The sequence below is a fragment of the Larimichthys crocea genome, chromosome XVII (assembly GCF_000972845.2).
Source record: "Larimichthys crocea isolate SSNF chromosome XVII, L_crocea_2.0, whole genome shotgun sequence".
NCBI classification, from domain to species: domain Eukaryota; kingdom Metazoa; phylum Chordata; class Actinopteri; family Sciaenidae; genus Larimichthys; species Larimichthys crocea.
Window position 1 is genome coordinate 28,634,670 of NC_040027.1, and position 21,119 is coordinate 28,655,788.

Below are 21,119 nucleotides of genomic sequence, written 5' to 3' on the forward strand. Positions count from 1 at the left end.
TGATACAATGACAATTCTGCTTCAATATACACCTTTTAATCACAGTATAGCATAAGTCAGTTCAACTTCTGGGATATTGATCTGGTCAGGTAAGTAGCTGGGGGGTTGTTGTTAATCATTTTCAGCTGTTTTAGTGTTAATGAAATTAACAACAGGTACACTAGAGGAGCAACAATGAGACAACGCCTAAAACAGGAATGATTTTACAGGTGGAGACCACTGACATTTTTTCCCCTCCTCATCTTTTCAGACTAATTTCTCATTAGTTTTGCAATTGGCTAGGGTCAGTGTCACTACTGGTAGCATGGTGCGACACCTGGACCCTACAGAGGTTGCACAGATAGTCCGACTCCTCCAGGGTGGCACATCAATACGTGCCATTGCCAAAAGGTTTGCTGTGTCTCCCAGACAGGCAGTTACTCTAGGAGAGCTGGACAGGGCTGTATCTGCTCCTTTGTGCAAGGAGGAACAGGATGAGCACTGCCAGAGCCCTACAAAATTACCTCCAGACCTCCTCAATCCAATAGAATACCTCTGGGACATTATGTTTCGGTCCATCCAATGCTGCCAGGTTGCACCTCAGACTGTCCAGGAGTTCAGTGATGCCCTGGTCCAGATTTGGACCAGGATCTGGAAGGAGTTCCCCCAGGACACAATCCGTCATCTCATTAGGAGCATGGCCCGACATTGTCAGGCATGCATACAAGCATGTGGAGGCCAAATTACTGAGTGCCACTAGTTGATTTGCTGCAAAGACATTTTGGCAAAATGGACTAGCCTGCCTACCTTTTTGCTTTGATTTGGGGGCTGTCTTTGAACTCAGCCCTCTGTTGGTTGATCAATTTCATTTCCATTAATGATGTGGCATCCTTTCATTCCTCAAACATTACCCAGTCCATATCAGGAAAAATATCCAGCATGATATTTTTCCCCCTTTGAGATCTGATGTGTTTTCAAAGTGTTTTTTGAGCAGTGTATATAAAATAATTGTAATGTATAACTAAATTATAATGCCACTTAAACATGATGCTGCTGCAGACCTGAACATGAGGACATTTCCTCTATCCAGATACAACCTTTAAAAGTGCGTCACCATGGCAGCAGCGATTAATGTATCAACACATTTCCCTATGCTGACATGATGTACCATGTTTGCTTTGTCACACATATGCACAAAACGTACTCTGATGGGTAAGATTACACAGTGGTTAGTCAACTACAGACATGTAACAATAAAATATGGTCACGAATATGTAGGAAAAAACATAATACTTTATTAATTACAGTATACAGTTATACAGTACAGCAATGACTGTATTTCTGCCCAAAAATAAATAAAACCCTTCCTTAAAAATAAATACCAACCGCATAACTCAGCAGTATGGGCACTCTTACACAATTGTCTCATAACAAATGGCAATTTTTTATTTATTTTTTTCAAACAAGCAAAACAAAAAAAACACAAAAAGACTGAATTCAAACAAGCCACAACCACCACATCATTCACTCCAACACTTTGTGCTTGTAGCTTTGTGCGCATGAGCAAAATTAAACCTCTACGAGACATTTCGTGGAACAAAACAAAATTCAGATTTGTTCCCAGTGTAGCACCAGCAGAAGGCATCAAAACAATTAACCTGCAACTAAAGAAATCCTCTAACTTCATTACAACATTATTGCAATTAAAAGATAGGCTACATTTCACTATTTTTTTTACAGCATTAGTAGCCGCATAGATCTTTTTTAAGGCATAGTTCAACATTTCAGTAAATACACTTATGTACAGTCAAGACTGATACCACTCATGTCTGTACAGTAAATATAAAGCTACAGCTATCCGCTGGATATCTTAGCTTAGCACTAAGACTGGAAACATGAGGAAACAGCTCGCTTGGCTCTGTCTACAAACCCACCTACCAGCACCTCTAAAGCCCACAAACAATTTGCGTCTCACAGGTTGTTGTTTGGCAAAAGGGGTTATATGCTGGACACTTTCCTCTGTGTTTATCTTTAGACAAGCTAGCATCCTTCCCCAACCCCCACCCGTTTCCAGCCTTTGTGTTAAGCTTCATATTTACTGTGAAGATTGTATCTTTTGGAGAGGAAGGAATAGGCGTATTTCCCCCAATGAACAATTCCTAAAATCCAGTGTGCAGACCTTCATTCTTTCAGTTTACAATTAAACTCTTCTTTGAGCAAAAGCCAACATACATACAGACAACAGTGACTGTTTTCCTTAACAAAATGGAGCCGAATTATTCATGATATTCCTGCTTGATATCTCAAAGTAAATACCATCATTAATAATACAGGAAAAGTAAAGATTTAGGATTTGCACTAAGATGAAATAAACATTCAAACAGTTGAGAGAGAAAGTGCAACATCAAAATAAAAATCAGCATAAAGGACTGCAACTACTAATTAATTTCAATCATTGGATTGGATTGGATTTGGTCTATAAAGTCCCAAAAAATAGAGAAGGTCTTAAAAACAGTCTTGAAACCCAAAAAAGGCATACATGAGGTTAGCCGTGCTGAGATTTACTGCTGCTCTCAGCTTTAAGAGCGAACATCATCATGAACATCTAAGAAGCGTTTTGGAGCCCCACAGGGCTGAAAGTAATACTTCTTCAAAATCCAAAGACACAACCATAGTTACGGTTTAAAAGAGTTTCCCCTTCAAAACTGAGATATTTACCATGGAGAACAGGGACACAACAGGCTGATCAGCTGGCTTTGTTGTCTGGTCATCCTATTGGCCCTGAGGTCACTGCATGGGTTGAAGCAGCACCAGGTGAAGCCCCGTCACTTAGCCATCTGTGTCACACTTTCTTCATTCACCGTCAAAGTCCAGCTTAAGCAAAGTTTCCTGGCGACAGAGAAACACACGGCTTAGTCGACATACTGCACACCATAAGCCTTTAACCTGGCTGGTTAAGCTGTGTTTATCTGTGAAGCTGACAGAGTGGTTTCAAAGAAAAACATTTGAGTCACAAGAAGACAATAAATAGTAGTAGTAATAATAATAATAATAATAATAATAGTAATAATAATAATAATAATAATAATAATAGATTTTTGAACTTTTATATTTTAGAACATCAGAACTACATATCTTTCAGTAAATAAACCTAAATAATTAAGGATTCCTTGAATCTTGTTATTAGAGTGGTGACCAAGATAAGTACAAAATTGGACTTTTTACAATTAAAAAAAAATCATGCGTAAAACTGTCGACAAGTCTGTATCAGAAACATAAAATGAATTAATTTTCTAATAAATAAAATGCAACTTACAATTTCATTACTGATTAATCTCCTGATTATTTTCTTGATCTCCAATGTTGCAAACTCAACGATATTGTTATATATTTGTATGTAATATCTTTTAGGTATCTTTCATATGCCAGCACTCTTTTGGTATTTCTGTATTACTTGCTGACAGATTTGCCTGTACTGATAAACTAAAAATCAGCCTGGCTCATCGGTCATGTTCTAAAGTAAACAACACTATGATCTCTTTTGTAATATTCAGAAGTTATCATTTTTAGTTATGTAGCGATATTGCATTTCAAAGTTTATTGTTGCACCTTGCACACGTATCAGACATCATGTCAATCAGACTTGACAGGACAAAATTAACATCCTAATATTTATGGGCACATCTATTAGAGCCCTTAATACATTTTTTTTTTAAAGCTGGAGAAGAGTTGGTGTCTCTACTTTTTACTTCTGCTTATCGCCTGTCACACACGCCCTAGTCTGATTATCTGTCTCATGTACTACTGTCAGCATGGTGCGAAAGTTTCAGCTAATGTGACACAAAGTTCTATTTATAAAAAGCTTCAGACTGCAGCTTTAAGGCATTGTAACTTCCATTTCACTGACTAACACTACTCTGCTTATTTGCTTTGTCTGGTAGCTCTGTTGGTATTGTTTAATGAGATTTAATTAACAATGAAGCAAAACAAATATCAGGTTTTGATTAAAATGTGGCCATAACCTGGTTGCTAGGCACAGACTTGTGACCAGATCACCTTTTGTCAAATGAATCACGCCCTGTGAGAAGAGCACAAACAGGTTCCTGCATTTTCTCTCAAAGTTGGAAGAGGATCAGTCACTCATAGTAATAAACTGGTAGAAAAAAATATTTTCTAGAGACATCATATTGTGTCTCTTGTCTTCTGATGGTGTCGACTAAAAGTTTGCCACATCATAAAACACAGCCTCCAGAATAATCACAAAAAATCAACACCTCTTTATTAGCAGTTATATCTATATATCTCAAGTGTTCACAGCTGAAGAACGGCATCTCATCTGTGAAGCTGAATGAAGGAGCCTGTGTCAGCTTTTTTATGTGTGTGTGTGTGTGGACAAACTTCTCTTGCCTTGACAGGACATGTGTTTGGACCCATGGTTAGCTCCTGGATGACGAGCGGGTCCTGGGACTCTTTTAGGGAGAAGCTCCGCTCAGTGAGAGACATGGATGGCCTGAACTCCTCCCTCCACCACCATAAAGCCATCCCTACCAGTAGCACACTGAGAAACACTGGGAAAGAAAAACACACACACACACACACACACACACCATTAACATTAACAATAATGACTCAGTGGGGAGTGACCATGGTGACCTCAGTGCATGATGACGTCACACAGGCAAACTATGTCAGTGACAAACTAAATTTCCAAATCGCCCTGTTCAAACAGCCTTCTGTTTGAGTTTGACGGGCAAACCTGTGTGTCCTGTGTGACGGGAAAGAGGCTATTTTATAGTAGTATAATAGTGTATTCCGGTGTCAGTATTAAAAAGATAAGCAAATGAGGTTTTTCTTTCATAGAAACGTTTTTGAAACAGAGTTTCTTACTGATGAGAGAGATGATTCCAGCAAATGTAGGGTCAGAGAAAGTTGATGCAGGTAACGTGCGAGAAATTGCAGGAGTGTCTTGAGATTTGTTTTGTCCCATTTCTGGATAAGTGCAGCTGAACTCTGGACTCTCGGACAGCAGGTCGAAAACGCATCGGTGCTGGCACACTGTTCCGGTATGTCCGCAAACAGATGGCCCTAAGAAGCAGGAAAACTTTTAATTTAGTTATGAATCACTGTGAGGTGGCATTAGTATTCAAAGATCATAAGCCATCTCAGTCACCTTCTTACTAAAACAAATTCAGTCTGGAAAAGTCTGGAAAGTACAGTACATGTTGAATTTACTTGACTGGTCATACCTTCTGGCTGAAGAACAGAATGAACGATGACCACGCCACCGGGGGAGGTGGCGTTTGACAGCAGTACTTTGAAGTCCTTCCCATTGTGTTTGTTGGCGCGGGAGATGGAGCGCATTACTTCTTCACTCCAATAAACAAAACCCTGTAGCAGAACAGACAGACTTAGCAGAACTGTTTAATTATTTTTATCATCAACTGAAGGTCCAGTTAAAAAGGTGCCATGTGGTAACCACATGGCCAGACTCTGAGGTAAATACTTGATTTCACATGCAGGCCGTGCTGGCAGCAGGTGAGATTTTTCCAGCCATTTGTCTGCCTGTTTGAAATGTTTCATCTGATTTGCATGCACATGCACGTGTGTCTGCAGAAATCAGATCAACCTTGTTCTCTGCTTGTTCTAGCAGTAGATCACAAGATACAAATATAACATGGAGTCAACAAAACTTTGTCTCCATTGTGCCACAAGTGGTTAAAAACTACGCCGTTAGTTTACAAACAGGTTCTGGCCTGTAGCAACTGAAGGATTTCAGGAGCTCCAAAAGAAACAAGTTCAGTTCTGTTAAGTTTGCTGAGGTCTTTAACTTTAATTCAAACAACAATTATTTTTCCCCCCCAACAAAAAGGAGGGTAGCTACAGTCTGTCCCACGATGTCTATTCCATCACAGGGAAGTAATGTTGTTTTACCTCAAACACAGCCAGTCCAAAAGGCCGGTCCAGATAACCGTTCGACTCTACCACTGTTTTACGCTGCCGGCCCTCGAGATTTACTCTGGAGATACTTCTCTTTCCCTGGTCCAACCAGTACAGCAGCTGGCGAGGAATATCTGTAAAAAATAAAATAAAAATCACATTACAACATCATCATGCACCATGAACTGGTACATTCTTAAATTCAACTGAACTTTTCACCCGATCTTACTGTAATTGCACAAGGACAGAAGCATATATTTGTTCCTGTTTTAAATGGGGATGCTGTGTCTTTTTAGCATTCTTCAGAATTCACTAAACATATCGCAAAAAGTCTCGATAAAATCTCTGAACATACCCAGAGAGAGAGCGACAGGGTGGCGAATTGCGGAAATGACCAGTGCCTTCCTGTCTCGACCGTCCAAACTGGCCCTCTCAATCTTTGGGAAGCTGCCACACTGAGCCCAGAACAGCAGACTGAGACAGACAGACAGACAGACAGACAGACAGAGACAGAGAGACACAGATAACTTTATTGATCCCGAAGGAAATTCAAGCATCTAGTAGCAGCATGAATGAACCTATAACACAGTAACCATACGTTAAAATTAACCTGAGAGAGATCTAAATTTAAATGTGCAGAGAAATTAAACATTTGTAGCAAAATTAAACATTTGCAGAGAACAAACAGAAGATGATGCTTGTTCTTCATGAGCATTTTCCATGTCCATGATTTTTTTCTAAGAAATGTCCTACATAGGAAGGTATTATCATCATGAAAGAACAGCAGAAGCGCTATGATTTAAAAAGCGGAGAGGAAAGTTAAGTTCAGACTGTGCTTTTTTTTTTTTTGGCCATGATTATTTTTTAGAATTGTTTCAGTCATTGGTTAAGTTACTGTTTCTTGTTTATTTCTTACTGTTTTATCAATAAATGCATTAGTGTTAAAATGCATGTCCTCTTTGAACATCATTAACAGTTAACCAATTAATCAGAAACTCACTACAGGGACATATTTGAGGTAAAAAAATAAATGAGCAAATAATCTATAAAGTGAGGGAGAAGTATGAAGCATTCAAATAATTACACGCTCAAACAGACAATTCACATATTGGCTAAGCAATAAGAACACCATAACCTACGGAAGAGAGAGAGGGAAGGGCAAGCATACCTGTGGTTTTGAGAGCAAAAACATGTAGCTCTTTCAACCTCAACGCTGACTTTAAATAGCCCTCTTCATTGTTCAGCTGCCACTATCACTATGCGCTTTATTTCCCCTCCCTGTGTAAATATATGACTGAAAATGTGTTTGACCACCTGTATGTGGTATTGTGCTAGCTTTTAAAACATTTAAAAGAAACGTCTGACGCTTTTGAAGTCTCTTCTAACGTAAGTAGGACAAAGTTCCTTGATGACGTTTTAATTTAAAATGAATAGCCCATGCCTACCCTCGGAGAGGATCCACAGCCACTGCAGAAGGTTTGTCCAGTCCTGTGATAAGCGGACGCCAAGTCGAACCGTCCAGCAGGCCAACGTTAACAGAACCGCTCTCTGTATTGGTCCAGTAGAGGAGTTGGTGGATCCAGTCCACAGCAAGGCCTGACACCGAACCTTGAACTTTCAGCACCGACACAGAATTCTGCTTCTTTGCATCCATGGAGACCCTAACAAACATCCAAGGGTGAAAAGAACATGAATAAGTCAATAAAATGCACTGATATTCCTGATTATTTTGTCTGCTGTTTTATGAGTGTTCCAAGAACAATGGACCAGTGTGCATGATATGGGGAGATCCTGATAGAGCGTGCACATATGTATCCATGTATCCATCCATAATAGGCATAAAAATATTTTTAAAAACGACTTGGTGTGTTCATAGCAAGATGATCAAACTGTCACACTGTCCCTGTCCAATAAATTGCATCCTCCATCAGCACAGGGAAAGTCTTGGGATGCTCTAGAAAGAACTGGACAAAGGAAGTGGAAAGGAAGTCTGGATTATCTTGTTTATCCTGTTCACATAGAGACCCAGACCACTTATCTGTATATGTGGTGGGAAACGGAAGGATCAGTTTGTTTACATTGGGATCAAAGTCACATCTCTTGAGCACTGCTTTGGTTTTTAAGAGGTCTAATACAAAGCTGTGGTGATGCATCAGCTACAGCTCTACCCCGTTACCTATAAATGGAGCCGCGTCCTTGCCGGGCCCAATATAGTGTTCGGTTAGAGACCAGGACCGCCATTGGTCCTGGTCCAGCTATATGCGGTGCTGGTTTTCTATTCTCAGCACCAGTGATGCTCATCCATCGCATTCCTTTGGAAGAGGTGAAAACCAGCTGAGCCTCATCTCCTGGAAAGACACACATCAAAAACTTCACAGTCATGTTTGTCTCTCATCTATGACAAGTGTTAAGAAGAGAAACAAGTAGCAAAAATATGCACAGGAAATGAACCGAGCCACATCCCCAAACAGTGATGTGGCCAGGTTGGACTAGTTACAACAGACAACAGACTAGTTGCAACAGACTTGAATACAAGGGACTACACCCGAGTAAAACTGCCACGTTATCAGTGAGTGTGAAACATTTTAGGTTTGGCAATTATATCAATATGATCAAAATCATATCAGCACCTTATCAGTGTAAAAACAAAAAATATCACAATACCCACCTGAATAATTATTTGCTGATACGAGGGAAGGGACGTCACATACTCACAGATCAAATAGAAATAATACACTCCTGCAGAGTTTTTATTAAATAGGTTCACCTCAAGTAAACAGAGAGATGTCAGCACTTTACTTTCATTATGATGGTACCCATTCGAGCTTCACACTGTTCCTGAGTAAACTGAGTAAACCAACCTGACAAATGTCACTGATACTGACACAAATAAAATGTAAATATGCGTTCCAGTAAGTTCATGTGCAAATACCACAGCAGCATTTACTGTATTCACAGCTGAGTTCGCACCAGTGGGAAGCAGAACCTTTCACTGCATTAGTCACGTCAAGAGGGACATTAGAGCCACATGCAAGGACAATGATTTCAAATATATAAAAATAAATAAAGATGGACATTCTTTGTAGAGTAGTTGAAATGAATTAGGTTACTTTAGGAAAATATGCTAAATTGATCCATGGATCTGAGAGGAAAGTGCAGAGTCAGGTGATATGCATGTAAAGGTGTCAATTTAATAAGAATTGTCATAATATCTTTAAATAGTAATCTAGTAACTAAATGCATAATGAGACAAGATGTGTTAGGATCTGTCTGACTCAGATTAGTAGACCTTTGTTAAGGTGAGCCTGTTTGCTGCTTTGATAGGCTAAAGTTTGTTTATTAATCATTAGCTACTCAATTCATAAGATTGAGTACAATGTCAACAGAAATTTACATTAAAAGGAAATACGAGGCACTACACTCAAGTAAGACTGTCAAAAATTGTCAAGTTTGCGTTTTGGCATCTGTATCAAATTTAACATGAGCACTGTACCAGGAAAAGGAAAGAAAGAAAAGAAGTCAAACAACACCCAACGCGATTGTAATGATAACGTGGTAAGGATGTCACATACTTGCACATGACAGAAACAAAACAAAGAACAATACATTTGCCTCATGTGAATTGATGGATGTCAGCCAATATGTAATTAACTCTCTGAGGGGGGAGTGCAGAGCCAGGTGATAGGGTGTCATACTCTGCGTGTGTGCACCTGCTTCCTCCTGTTGTGGAGAAATTGCTAAAGGTAATGGTCAATGGTGAGGGCAGGAGGGAGGAAAGTGAACGTGGGATGAGGTGGGGGGGGTACATAAGAGGGGTTCTTAAGACATCTCACTGATTGTATGCCTTAATCTTAACTGACTGATTTGTTTGAGAAATAATTTCTATTGACTTTCTTTTAGATTAAATTGATTTTATATACTCCTAAATTCGGTGTGATTAAGAATATTTTGTAATGCTTGTGTTGTTCCCATTCTGACTGTGCTCCTTGATGGTCACTACATTTGATAATTACTAATAATGTATTGGTAGTACTGATTTTATGATCAGTAAGAGGGGATTGTTATAGAATTTTCTATCCTTAGGTTACACGGGGTCAAGCATGGGCCTTGTGGTCCTCGGCAGTTCTAATTGTTTACCAGTCTATCTCAACACTGTGGTAGCCAGGGTCAAAGGAACCTAATGTTGTCTTCTTAGACATAATAGAAAGCTGCCGTTAACGTTCCATTAAGATAAACAGACATCTGTGTCTCCAGACTAGAATGTGCTGACAGTAACACTAACATGGGTAAAAACACTCTCTTTGACTAATTCTGGGCGTATAGTATTTGTTGTGTTATCTGTGGAGGTTTGAGGGCTGACCACCAGGATGAGTTCAGCAGAATGTGAGACCAACTTTTGATGTACTTTGCAAATGTCTATCTCTCCTTGGCCAAGCTTCAATAAATACTACAACATAAGACATCAGAGGCTCCTGAACACTTTCTTCCCTCCTGACCTCACCATTGACCTTTGACTTCAGCAATTTCTCCACAACACCTGCCTGCTTTCCTGCTCTCAGCTTCCCGTTGTACCCTCTTTGAACAGGATTTTCAAATCTTATCTAACATCTAACATCAGATGTGCACGCCTATTACTGCTATAATCGGAACACAGAACAGGGAAACTGAAAACAAAGGTTGCACATGCAAAGAGTGAGGCGGTTGTTTAAATAGTAAGCAGGAATAGAAACTGTCTCTGGGCAATAGGTGATATAAATAAGCTTTATAGCCGACAAAAACATTTACGTTGGGCGGCTGTTGCTCAGGAGGCAGAGCGGGTTGTCCATTAATCAGATGATCTGCGGTTTGATCCCCAGCTCCTCCAGTCTGCATGTCGAAGTGTCCTTGGGCAAGATACTGAACCCCAAATTGCTCTTGAAGGCTGTGCCATCGGTGTGTGAATGTGTATGAATGGTTAGATTCTAAAAACAGATGAGCACCATGGCCATCAGTGTATGAAATGTGTGTGTGAATGGGTGAATGAGACATGTAGTGGTCTTAAGACTAGAAAGACGCTGTATAAGTACAGTCCATTTACCATTTGTCAGTGGCTGCTTACCAGCAGCACTGATGGTTTGGTTTCTCACCTTTGGCCTTGCACTCTCTGGTGGTTGGATTCATCTGGTAGTCCTCGTGACAGTCGCAGGTGAGGCTGCCATTCACGTGAACACACAGCTGATCGCACACATCGCTTTCTAAACAAGCGTCAACCTCTAGATGAAAGAAGAGATACTTGAAAAGGAGTTTCAAGGACACAACAAAAGGAATGTGCTAAGAAATATGTATGTGGAAGTCCATTTCTCATTATTTAATGGCAAAAATGGTGCAAGTTTAACGTTGTTTCCCCATAAATGCATGTATATAGATATATTAAGGACATTTTGTGTAATGTGGTGGTGTAAAACTACATTTAGCAGCTGTTAGCAGTCATCAAGCTGTCACTCACCCTCACAGTGGGTGTCATCGACCTGCCTCATGTTGTCGGGACAGATGCAGAGGAAACCCATCGGCAGGTCGAAACACTCATGAGAGCAGCCCCCATTATTGACCTCACACTCGTTTTGAGCTGCAAAAGACAAACGTGACATGATCAGTGGTGATGAGGAGGAGGAGGAGGAGGAGGAAGTTCGACACACGATGATTGTGAAACGATTTATTCATGGAAAAGTAAAGAACACACTGTGTTTCAATGTGAGAAAGAAACCTCGATTGTCGTCACTGGGCCCATAAATGTTGGCTACTGTGGGTACTGTATTAATAACATCAAGAAAGTGACCTTCCTCTTTTGGTATGGAACATTATTTTTTAGTATAGCAACACCTTTTTTTTTAAAGTGTAATATAACAAGTGGTTGAAGTGTCATGCCCGAATTATTTTTATCCATTGCATCTGTGTACATACATTTACCGCACATAAATGAGTCAGTTCAAATGAAATGCCCTATTGGTCTTACCTTTGGCGAGACTGCAGTGCCATCTCAACATTAAAAACAATCACTGATCAAACAACAACAGCTGTTTGAGTAATTCTAGAATAAAATATCACTTGACCACCAATCGAGCTTTTATAAGTCAGATTAAAGCTCAAGGAACAACATTTTGTGCAACAGGATTTTTAAGACAAGTTCATAAAGAGTTACTTTTATTGTTTTTGTTGCATTTGCAGGCCACTGGTAGAGAACACGTTAGTGCAGTAAGGCATAGTTATATACCGCCCTCTGCTGGCTGATTGTTAGTAAAACATCAGCAACAAGTACTAAATGTGAATGTGCAATACAGCATACAAAGTGCATAGCATGGTCTCAGTGTTTCCCACAGGATTTTATAGGACTGTGGTGGGTGGACCTGAGACGTTCAAGGGAGGTCCAGGGACTTGCTTTCTTGAAAGTTTTGTACATTTTTAAGTTAAGTGCATCAATCTGGAGCACGCTGAGAACAAATCTATGAAGAACTTTGTGCTCTTCTACTCTACATGCTAAAAGTGTCCTTGTGCAAGGTCTTGGGCCAAATTGCTTGTGAACACTGTGCCATCAGTGTATTAATGTGTGTATGAACGTTTGTTGTTAATTGTACTTCACTCAGGATTTTTGGATCACCAATTACTGGAAGCCGTATTGACCAATACCGATCAGTCTATTTGAAAACTTTTATTTAACACGTATTATTAATTGACATCTGTTTATGTATTGGAAGGCACAACTTATACTATAACAACCTTCAGAGTTACAATGTTATTTTTAATAAGGAGAATAATCTCTCTTTTTTTAATCTATCTTTTTTATCTGCACTGATATGCAGATAACTGTTTATTGACATAAGCAGAAATGCATCTCTCGTCATTTTCATGTATGAAGTTGCTAATCAGACTGAAGTCTTGGCCCGGATATCAGTTATCCGTTTTCCAGATATTTGCTAGCTACACCAGAACCCCAGAAACAATGGCCATGGCCCCCAGGGGCTAAATCCCTGTCAGATGGTAGCCAAGGGTTTCTGAGATTGAATTGGAAGATATTCCTGCTTTTAGTAGGTCAGTCACTAATGTTTGGTGATAAGTGGTTAGTGTTCCAGTTTATTCTAAAGGTGTTGAACTGGACTGAGATCAGGAGGGCTCTGTACAGAAATGTAATAAACTGCACACTGAAGCACACTGGAAATATCTATAAGATTTCCATTATTGGGACTACTAGCCAAAACCATTGAACTACAGCCACAGAACAAAAGTACTTACAGGCTTTGTTCGTTCCCCCCACCCTACTCACCACAGTTCTCCTCATCGCTCCCATCAGAGCAATCTCTTGAGTTGTCACACTTCCAGGCCTGAGGGACGCATTGTCCGTCACCACACTGAAAGTCAGATGTTGTACATGTGGGAGAAGTCTGTGGATGTGGCGGAGAGAAACCACACGGCCTCCCAGAATCGTCCCGTCCATCTTTGCAGTCAGTTCGCTTATCACACAGCTGGTTTCCGGGTGGGCATGTGTTCACAGCTGTAATTAACATATTCATACACTTAGTCACTTGCACAATGTCAATACTGCTAATGACTAATAAGTAATCTCTGGTTAAGGCTAATCTCCATTATTGCTAGATGAGTCATCTCCTCCTGATTGTATACGCTTACTGTGGTATCTCTGCAGAAAGTGTGTTCTAATGCAACCGCAACCTCACCGTCTGACTTAAACCTCTGTGAAATTGCCTCATAGACCAGAGTGAAGCACTTATCATTTATGTTACTGACATAGGAAGTCTGTAAATACGATAAGAAGGAAAAACTCCAGCAGTTCCCAAACAAAAAGTCATATATCCAAGATATGGGTAAGTGTATGTTTTGGGAACCTGGCCAAGTAAAGAGGACGGATCCGCAACACCATACTTTATTGTCGCATGGTTGGTGACTCAGCTGTGCATGAAGCACATATGTTGAAGATGGCGCTGTTTGCCTGAAATGATTTTGTGACAATGTAAAAGCATTATGAGAACACTATAATACCCATATTACCTAGGTAACATCTCCATGTAATGTTCAACGGCTCCTGCATCTCAATAAAGTCACTGTCAGTGTGAGATTTCTGAGCTATGAGTTTATAGAAATTGTTAGCATAAGCCAGAAATGCATAATAATGAAATAGCAATGGCTAAATAAATCATTAAATCTCATTAAAGCTTCATTATCATTATTATTATTATTATTATTTGAGTAATTTATAACACTTATATAGATTTATTTCGGCCAATATGGATTAAGGAACAATTTGTAAACAGGATGATGAATTTTTTTGTGTATGTCATCATCAGTGTCAGCCAAAGCCAACACCTAGTGTACTATTACTATTATTAATAGAATTAGGTAAGTTAATGTAAGCCAAGATACATGGATCAAACTAGAGAGAAATGTCCTTGGGTTATTGTCCATGGATACAACATGGAAAAGGAACTTACAGATTACAGATATGAAGTCTGAGACAGCTTGGCTGCTGTATTTTGTGCTGATGCTATAAACCTACAGTGGACTGAAGAATTCTGCTCTCCTTTTAATCCCACAGCACAGTCGAAAGGTTAGGGTGTCTCTACTTCGTGGATTTCAAACTTCTGAGCAACACTGCCAATATTCACGCCTGCTGGTATTACACACATCAACAATGTTTATGTTTAATACCTGCCAATGACATTAAACCCTTTAAAAATATATCTTCTCCTGCAGGGTTCCTCTTTGCAAACATTATGCAGCCTTTAGTTCACACTGAACACCAAATCCCTCTGGAATCCAATATCAAAGTCTCTTAACAGGATTACTGGGCAACAATCTGCACTGGTATTTTCCTACACGGTGCAAGAAAATGTGATATCACCGCAGCACAGACATTAATTCAAAGAGGGAGATCAATATACTGTATACTTAGAGAGAATGAGTTACGATAAAAATAGTCTACATAAAAAGGTAGAAAAACTATCATTTAAGAATTTCTGCTTTATATAAAAACAGTCCAAAACCAGACCAGCAGGACACATAATACTCCATTACACAACACTAAATGTTAAACAGGACAAGTGAAGATAGGAAAGCAGGCTATTATTTGGCTGATTATCTCACACTGTTAGACTTGTATTGGTGATACCACTGATGTGGCATTATGTGTGTTTTAGGTACAGCTCCCATGACGTGCAGTCTTCACATACTGTGCACCATTTTTCTTTAAAGTCACATAGTCAGACTTCTTCTTATCTTTTTATACTGCCTTGTGTTTCTTTTATCTCTTGTCTGACAGCCGTTTTATGACTTTGGTAATGGAATGGTGTGGAACTTTGAAATACTTTGCTATAAAAACATGCTTGTTTTGATATGCTGCCAAAAAAAAAAGAGAGCTTGTGAAACCCAAACCGGTGTGCATAGGTGTGTTCACAGTTTGAGATGGGGGTCGCACTGTTGACTCACCACAGTGGTCTTCATCTGATCCATCCTCACAGTCTGTGTGTCCATCACACACACTCAGCTTTGGAATGCACGAGCCGTCGCTACACCTGAACTCCAGCTGCTCTGTGCAGGAGGGCAGAGTGTGACCTGCAGCACCTTGAATGGGTACACATGAGGACAGTTTAATGTGCAAAATGTCAGTCGGTAATATATCCAGTCAGAGGCATCACAAAGGACAATATATTCATAGAATAAATTCATATAATATTATAATAAAAGTGTCACAAATCATGGGCAAAACCTTTAGTGATATGTATTTGTAAAAAAAAAAGAAAAAAAAGGAATCTCACAATAAACAAACAAAAGAGGCTATGCCAAACAACAACACACCAACAACAACAACAATAATAATAATAATAATAATAATAATAATAATAATAATAATAACATGGTGTTTACTGCAGAACGGTCATATTTGCAGCTGTATCTACAGTTTTAGCCACATTTCTATGCATATGTCGTTTGTTGGTAGACATTGCAAGTCAAAGATCCAGGTCAGTGTTCAGCAGCGTGCTTCATTCAAACTGACAGGCTTGATTTACACATAACGCTTCATGCATGCAGCTCTTTAATTTCACACACATGCAGCAGGGATTCAAGCATCTTACCCCAGATTTGGTGGCAGGTTAGCGGGACGATCAGCAGGAATAATCCTCCAAGGTGTCCCATGCTCGGTGTCCTCCACAGCTGCACGTGGCGCGGAAATATGACGCTCCAGTTCACGGCTTCAGTGGGTTCAGTCAGACCCTCCGTGTCTTTAACTGCAGCTGTTTTATTATGAATACAACGAGACAGAACCAAATGTGGCTCAACGCTCAAACACAAATTAGGTCAGTTTTTAATTGTTAACCGCTCTTCAGCTGTCTAAACTCTTTTGCATCTCTGGTGGACCTCTCGTTCTTTACATTGTGTGTCGGTCATGAACGTATCGTTCAATTTGAACTAATCTTTTATTTGACTCGTGAGTAATGACTCGTCTCAGTGAGTGATTCGTTTATTTTCATGCGGTTCGTTCCCTCAGCACACGGCTGCAGCTGCATAAGCTCAGTCAGGACACGAAACAGAAATGATTAGTTTACGTCGACTCAACGATGTGTCCTCGAGCTTGAGTCTCTCGTTCATTTGTCGCATGACAGGCAGCTCAGCCACAGGCCTGTGTGACCAGCAGCAGGCACAGCGGTTCATTCATTCCTTCATTTGTCACGTTTACGTACAGCACTGCACTAGTAAATTAACAAAATGTCTCATAAAAAGATTAGTTCAATTTACAGCCCGAGAGTAAGTGATCCGATTCAGTAAAAAGACTCCAACTTCCCAACACTATTACGTTGACCTTGACCTTGTTTTATTCATTACCGCCCCCTACTGGAGCGGATGTGAAAGAGAGGATTACATGTCTGCTTAATAATATAAACATACTTTAAAAACGTGTATTGATATGCATTTATTCTACTTATGGAGGCAGCAGGGACACAACATAAGATCCTATGATGAGGATATTTCACTTATTTATTTCTTTTCTTTTCTTGATATACCACAGACTTTATATACAGTAAATGCTGTTAATTCTGTCCATACTGCCATATAGCAATACATATAATTAGATACTTATATTTATACTGATAATTCTGTTTACATTACACTGTGCCATATTGCCACACAATGCTGCACAATGCTGTTTGCACGGGATAAGGGGATAACGAATTTCAATACTCTATGTCCTGTACATATAGCAGCATTTGACAATAAAGTTGACTTGACTTGACTCGATTTGTGTTAAAGTGTAACATTTTGCAGTGTCCGGACAAACTGCTGGCAATGCAACAAAAACACACAAAAAAAGGCACGCTATAAGACACACAGTGCAACACTTTGCCCTTGGTAGATTATATATTTTACATTTCACAGATATAAGACAGTACATGGTGAATACTTTGCACATTGCTGCACAAGTGTACATCACATTTTACTTAATGTTTGATATGCACCAAAACACTAAGACAAATGTATTGCATGTGGAAAACTACTTGGCAATAAACCCGTTTCCATTTCTACATGGTGATGATTCTATCTGAAATCTAAATGTACTGCTCACTATAAACAACCAGATAAGTTTAATAATCAGTAGTGAATACGTGAATGAGGGAGTGATTTTATACCAACACCAAATACATCCTGTGTTATTCTGAATATTAAACTTTCTTTGTCTTTTTTGTTACATGGGACAAAATCCAGGCTCAGACTGACAGAAGTGTAGCTGGAAATGTTGGTTTATCCACATTACTTTTGGACTATTTGAGGTTGTGTAGAGTCCTGTCTTTCTAAACTATCCTTGACATAGTGACATATTATCGTTCAGTTAATGTAACCAGAATAACCAGTTGGACAAAAAAACAATTTAAACAGAAGACATTTTATTCACACGTTCTATTGTACAGGATATGACCAACAACAATGGTCAGGCCGTTACAGCAGGTTTGGCTGGTTTAATTAGGTTGTTGATGCTTAAGGAGTTAATCCTGCTGCTCAGAGGTACGGCTGGTCTGTGGACAGCGATGGCTCCTGATATACAGCACCTGGAGTCACTGGAGGCTTTGGGGCCTCGGCAACTTGACTAGAAGAGATCAGAATTAAACATTCATTACAAGCAGATTAATTTCACTAGTCTTTGCATTACAAGACATCAAACGAACACAGTGGAGCGTCTCTGGCAGGTGTAATCAAACAAATGGATTACTGTGCGTGCAGAAATCTGATACACATCTACATCCTGTGCTGTTTTTTCAAAGTAAAGTTCCAGCAAAGAGAACTGACCACACCAAGTCACCACAGGAATATGGATATTCGTCATCATTTTCCAACAGTGATGATTTTTATACTCTTATTGTAGCACAGATTAAATATATTTCCCTTCACGCATTAGTATTCACTCTGTGACCATATACCTTTTTTTTCCTGCTCCAGCTATGTTAATATGACAATTGTTATAATCAGAGTAAAGTCATTATCTCATTATAATCAAATAATAACTGTTATGGAATTTTCTCTTTTTGGGTTACACGAGGTCACGTGTGAGCCTTGTGGTCCTCGGCAGTATTAATTGTTTGTCTTTGCCTGGGTGCCACCATATCTCAACTCTGTGGTGTCCAGGGTCGAAGAGGCCTGTTGCTGCATTCCTAGACATAATAGGTAGCTAATTGTTGACGTTCCATTAGCATGAACAGACAACAGTGTCTCCAGACTAGAATGTGTTGAAGGTGAACACGAACATGGGTAAATGCTTTCCCTTTGACTATTTTGGGCGTAAAGTATTTGTAGCGTCATCTATGAGGGTTTAAAGTGTGACCACCAGCATGAGTTCATCAGAATGCGAGACCGACTCAAGCACTTCAGGTGTACTTTGAGAGTGTCTCTAGTTCTCCTTGGCCAAGCGTCAATAAATAATACAGCATAAGACATCAGAGGCTCCTGAACACTTTCTTCCCTCCTGACCTCACCATTGACCTTTGACTTCAGCAATTTCTCCGCAACAATAACGGCACATGAAAATACACTGACAGTCATTTACCTGCCAGCGGTGAGAGCCTTCTGTGAAGACATGACGACTGTGGCGGGTACTGACTCTCTGCGTCCATCTCTGGTATAATAGTAGTTGCTGGCATACTTATGGCTCGGGCCTACTGGCAGTTTGGGTGGTGGCTGTGTCCTATGGAGAAAAGCACAGAAACAGAATGTACCTGTATGTATGCAAACAAACAAGTCTACCTAAAGCTGTTGGGATAATGTTAAATCTTATGGGGACACTGACTTCTCTCCTTGAGATACAGAGCAGCTGTACACACTGATCATCACTATGGCAACCAAGGTCAGAGGATAGGACTGTCTCACTCCTCAACAGATAGGTGAATAATGTAGAAGCCTCTACAGAGTCAGATGACAATGTGGGACCACTAAAAGCTGAAACACGTGTCCTTGTTTGTAGACTCATGACCAAGTGGCAAATACTGTAGACGCATGGAGTATGAGCATTTATGGATGTATTTGTGGCATTATGCTGAAGGCATATAGACTAACACAGTGTGTTGAGAAATCCTTTCAGCAATAGAACATAATCCAGCATACAGAATTAACCTACAACACGGTAGCCATACAGTAAAATGAACCTGGGATAAATCTAAATCAGAAATACTTTAATAATCTCAGGGGGAAATAATTTTTTGTTACAATACTCCATGTTTATTTGTAATTTTTTTTAAAGGTATATAGAAGATCAAATTTACATTTAAATAATGTGCAACAACTTTAAAAAGTGATTGACCATATTAGTGTCAGATTACAGAAGGGGGTGAGATGATGGTGTGTGTGTGGTGCTGCAGGCAGATGTTGGTTTGCAGAGGCATGGACAGGGCAACAATGCTGACATGCAGGATCTCTCTCAGCAGATAGTATGGACGGAGTCTAAGGGCTAGCAGGTCAACAGGTCAACATCCGGGCTACAGAGCTGTTCTTTGGTTGTGATGTGACAGGTACAATCCCGGTCGGCCCGGACAGTGTGGAAGCCATCAACGGAGATGTTCTGGTCCATAACAAAACTAAGCCAATATCAGTTACTTTAATAATGTCACAACTACTCTACTTTTGGGTGGCAAAAATGAATTACAAGCCCCTAAAACTCTTGATGAGCTTACATGAGAAGTGTTTTTCAGTGACAGACAAAACAGCCAAGTGTTTCCACCACAGCCACCTTTAGCTGTAATCCAACCGGATTGTTCTGAGTCCTAAAGTGATGGAGACCCAAACTATCACTTAAAAGTCACTATTAAACGGGGTAACTGGTATTCTGTGAGTGCACAGAGACAATGAGCTGTCTTTAGAGGAGTGTGGATGCTGTGAGGAAGCTGACATGTAACGCAGTCTTACCTCTTCGCGATCTCCTCGTACCTCAGCTGCAGCTTGCTTTGCAGATCATGCTGAAAACAGAAACACCATTAGACCGAGCACACTGTTACTGACAGAGCAGCTGCTTCTCCTTCACATGCAGCGACTGTCAACTAGCTCAGCCGGCTAGCTCCGAAAAGCTAGCTAGATTCACCAACTTCCGGCCGTTAAATGATCGACTTCCTTACACAGGTACACGTGTTTGCTTCACATCACATCCTGACTGCGATATGAAGTCTGTCAGTGTGCTGTGTCTCTTACCCCAGATAAAAAGTTTCGCAGCCTCTGGATGATTTTGGTGGCAGATGCCATGTTTGCTGTTGTGAAGGACACAGGACTTCTTCTGTGGTAGAAGACCTCTCAGCACGTCACTGACACCTGGCGGCGAGGGCGGGAAACTGCTGCGTTACAAACATGTGAGGGCGGGAAACTGCTGCGTTACAAACAAGAGAGGGCGGGAAACTGCTGCGTTACAAACAGGTGGTGGTGCTGGTGTGAAATGTAAATGTTAAAGGTCCAATGTGTGAACATTTAAAGGTAACTATCTACAGAACAACACAAAAATAGAATAATATTAATGTGTGTTTTGTGTGACAATAAGAACTGCTGTGCTTGTGTTACCTAACAACAAGTCAGCCATGTTGAACCTTCATGTTTCTACAGTAGCCCAGAACAGACAAAAAAGAAAAAGAAAAACTCCAAGCTATTTGCAATTTGTTTGGAGTTTCTTCTTTTTTCCTCCCACACTTGGAAGG

The 21,119-nt window shown here is 40.0% G+C and overlaps 2 protein-coding genes across 2 annotated transcripts; both read right to left on the reverse strand.

Annotated features, from left to right (window-relative positions):
- Nucleotides 1–1,254: 1,254 nt before the first annotated feature.
- LOC104920401 (low-density lipoprotein receptor-related protein 8-like) lies at nucleotides 1,255–16,512 on the reverse strand. Its single transcript, XM_010732663.3, has 13 exons — nucleotides 16,035–16,512; nucleotides 15,388–15,522; nucleotides 13,214–13,441; nucleotides 11,402–11,521; nucleotides 11,043–11,168; nucleotides 8,093–8,264; nucleotides 7,362–7,577; nucleotides 6,272–6,390; nucleotides 5,911–6,050; nucleotides 5,226–5,367; nucleotides 4,867–5,064; nucleotides 4,387–4,547; nucleotides 1,255–2,868 (listed from the first exon to the last, which is right to left on the reverse strand). Exons 1-13 carry the CDS (start codon nucleotides 16,093–16,095, stop codon nucleotides 2,833–2,835), a joined length of 1,854 nt encoding a protein of 617 aa, XP_010730965.3. The 5' UTR covers nucleotides 16,096–16,512; the 3' UTR covers nucleotides 1,255–2,832.
- A 1,308-nt stretch (nucleotides 16,513–17,820) lies between these two features.
- On the reverse strand, nucleotides 17,821–20,812 carry ndufa7 (NADH:ubiquinone oxidoreductase subunit A7). The gene is made up of 4 exons (XM_010732665.3): nucleotides 20,626–20,812; nucleotides 20,347–20,396; nucleotides 18,995–19,132; nucleotides 17,821–18,040 (listed from the first exon to the last, which is right to left on the reverse strand). Exons 1-4 carry the CDS (start codon nucleotides 20,674–20,676, stop codon nucleotides 17,953–17,955), a joined length of 327 nt encoding a protein of 108 aa, XP_010730967.1. The 5' UTR covers nucleotides 20,677–20,812; the 3' UTR covers nucleotides 17,821–17,952.
- Between the last annotated feature and the right edge of the window lie 307 nt (nucleotides 20,813–21,119).

Coding starts and splice junctions, on each gene's coding strand:
- LOC104920401 (XM_010732663.3), bottom strand. CDS start 16,095: ATGGGACACCTTGGAGGATTATTCCTGCTGATCGTCCCGCTAACCTGC. Junction 11,169..11,401: donor CGATGACACCCACTGTGAGG/GTGAGTGACAGC, acceptor TCTTTCATCTAG/AGGTTGACGCTTGTTTAGAA. Junction 6,051..6,271: donor CCCTGTCGCTCTCTCTCTGG/GTATGTTCAGAG, acceptor TATTTTTTACAG/ATATTCCTCGCCAGCTGCTG.
- ndufa7 (XM_010732665.3), bottom strand. CDS start 20,676: ATGGCATCTGCCACCAAAATCATCCAGAGGCTGCGAAACTTTTTATCT. Junction 20,397..20,625: donor TGCGAAACTTTTTATCTGGG/GTAAGAGACACA, acceptor TTCTGTTTTCAG/CATGATCTGCAAAGCAAGCT. Junction 18,041..18,994: donor AAGGCTCTCACCGCTGGCAG/GTAAATGACTGT, acceptor GATCTCTTCTAG/TCAAGTTGCCGAGGCCCCAA.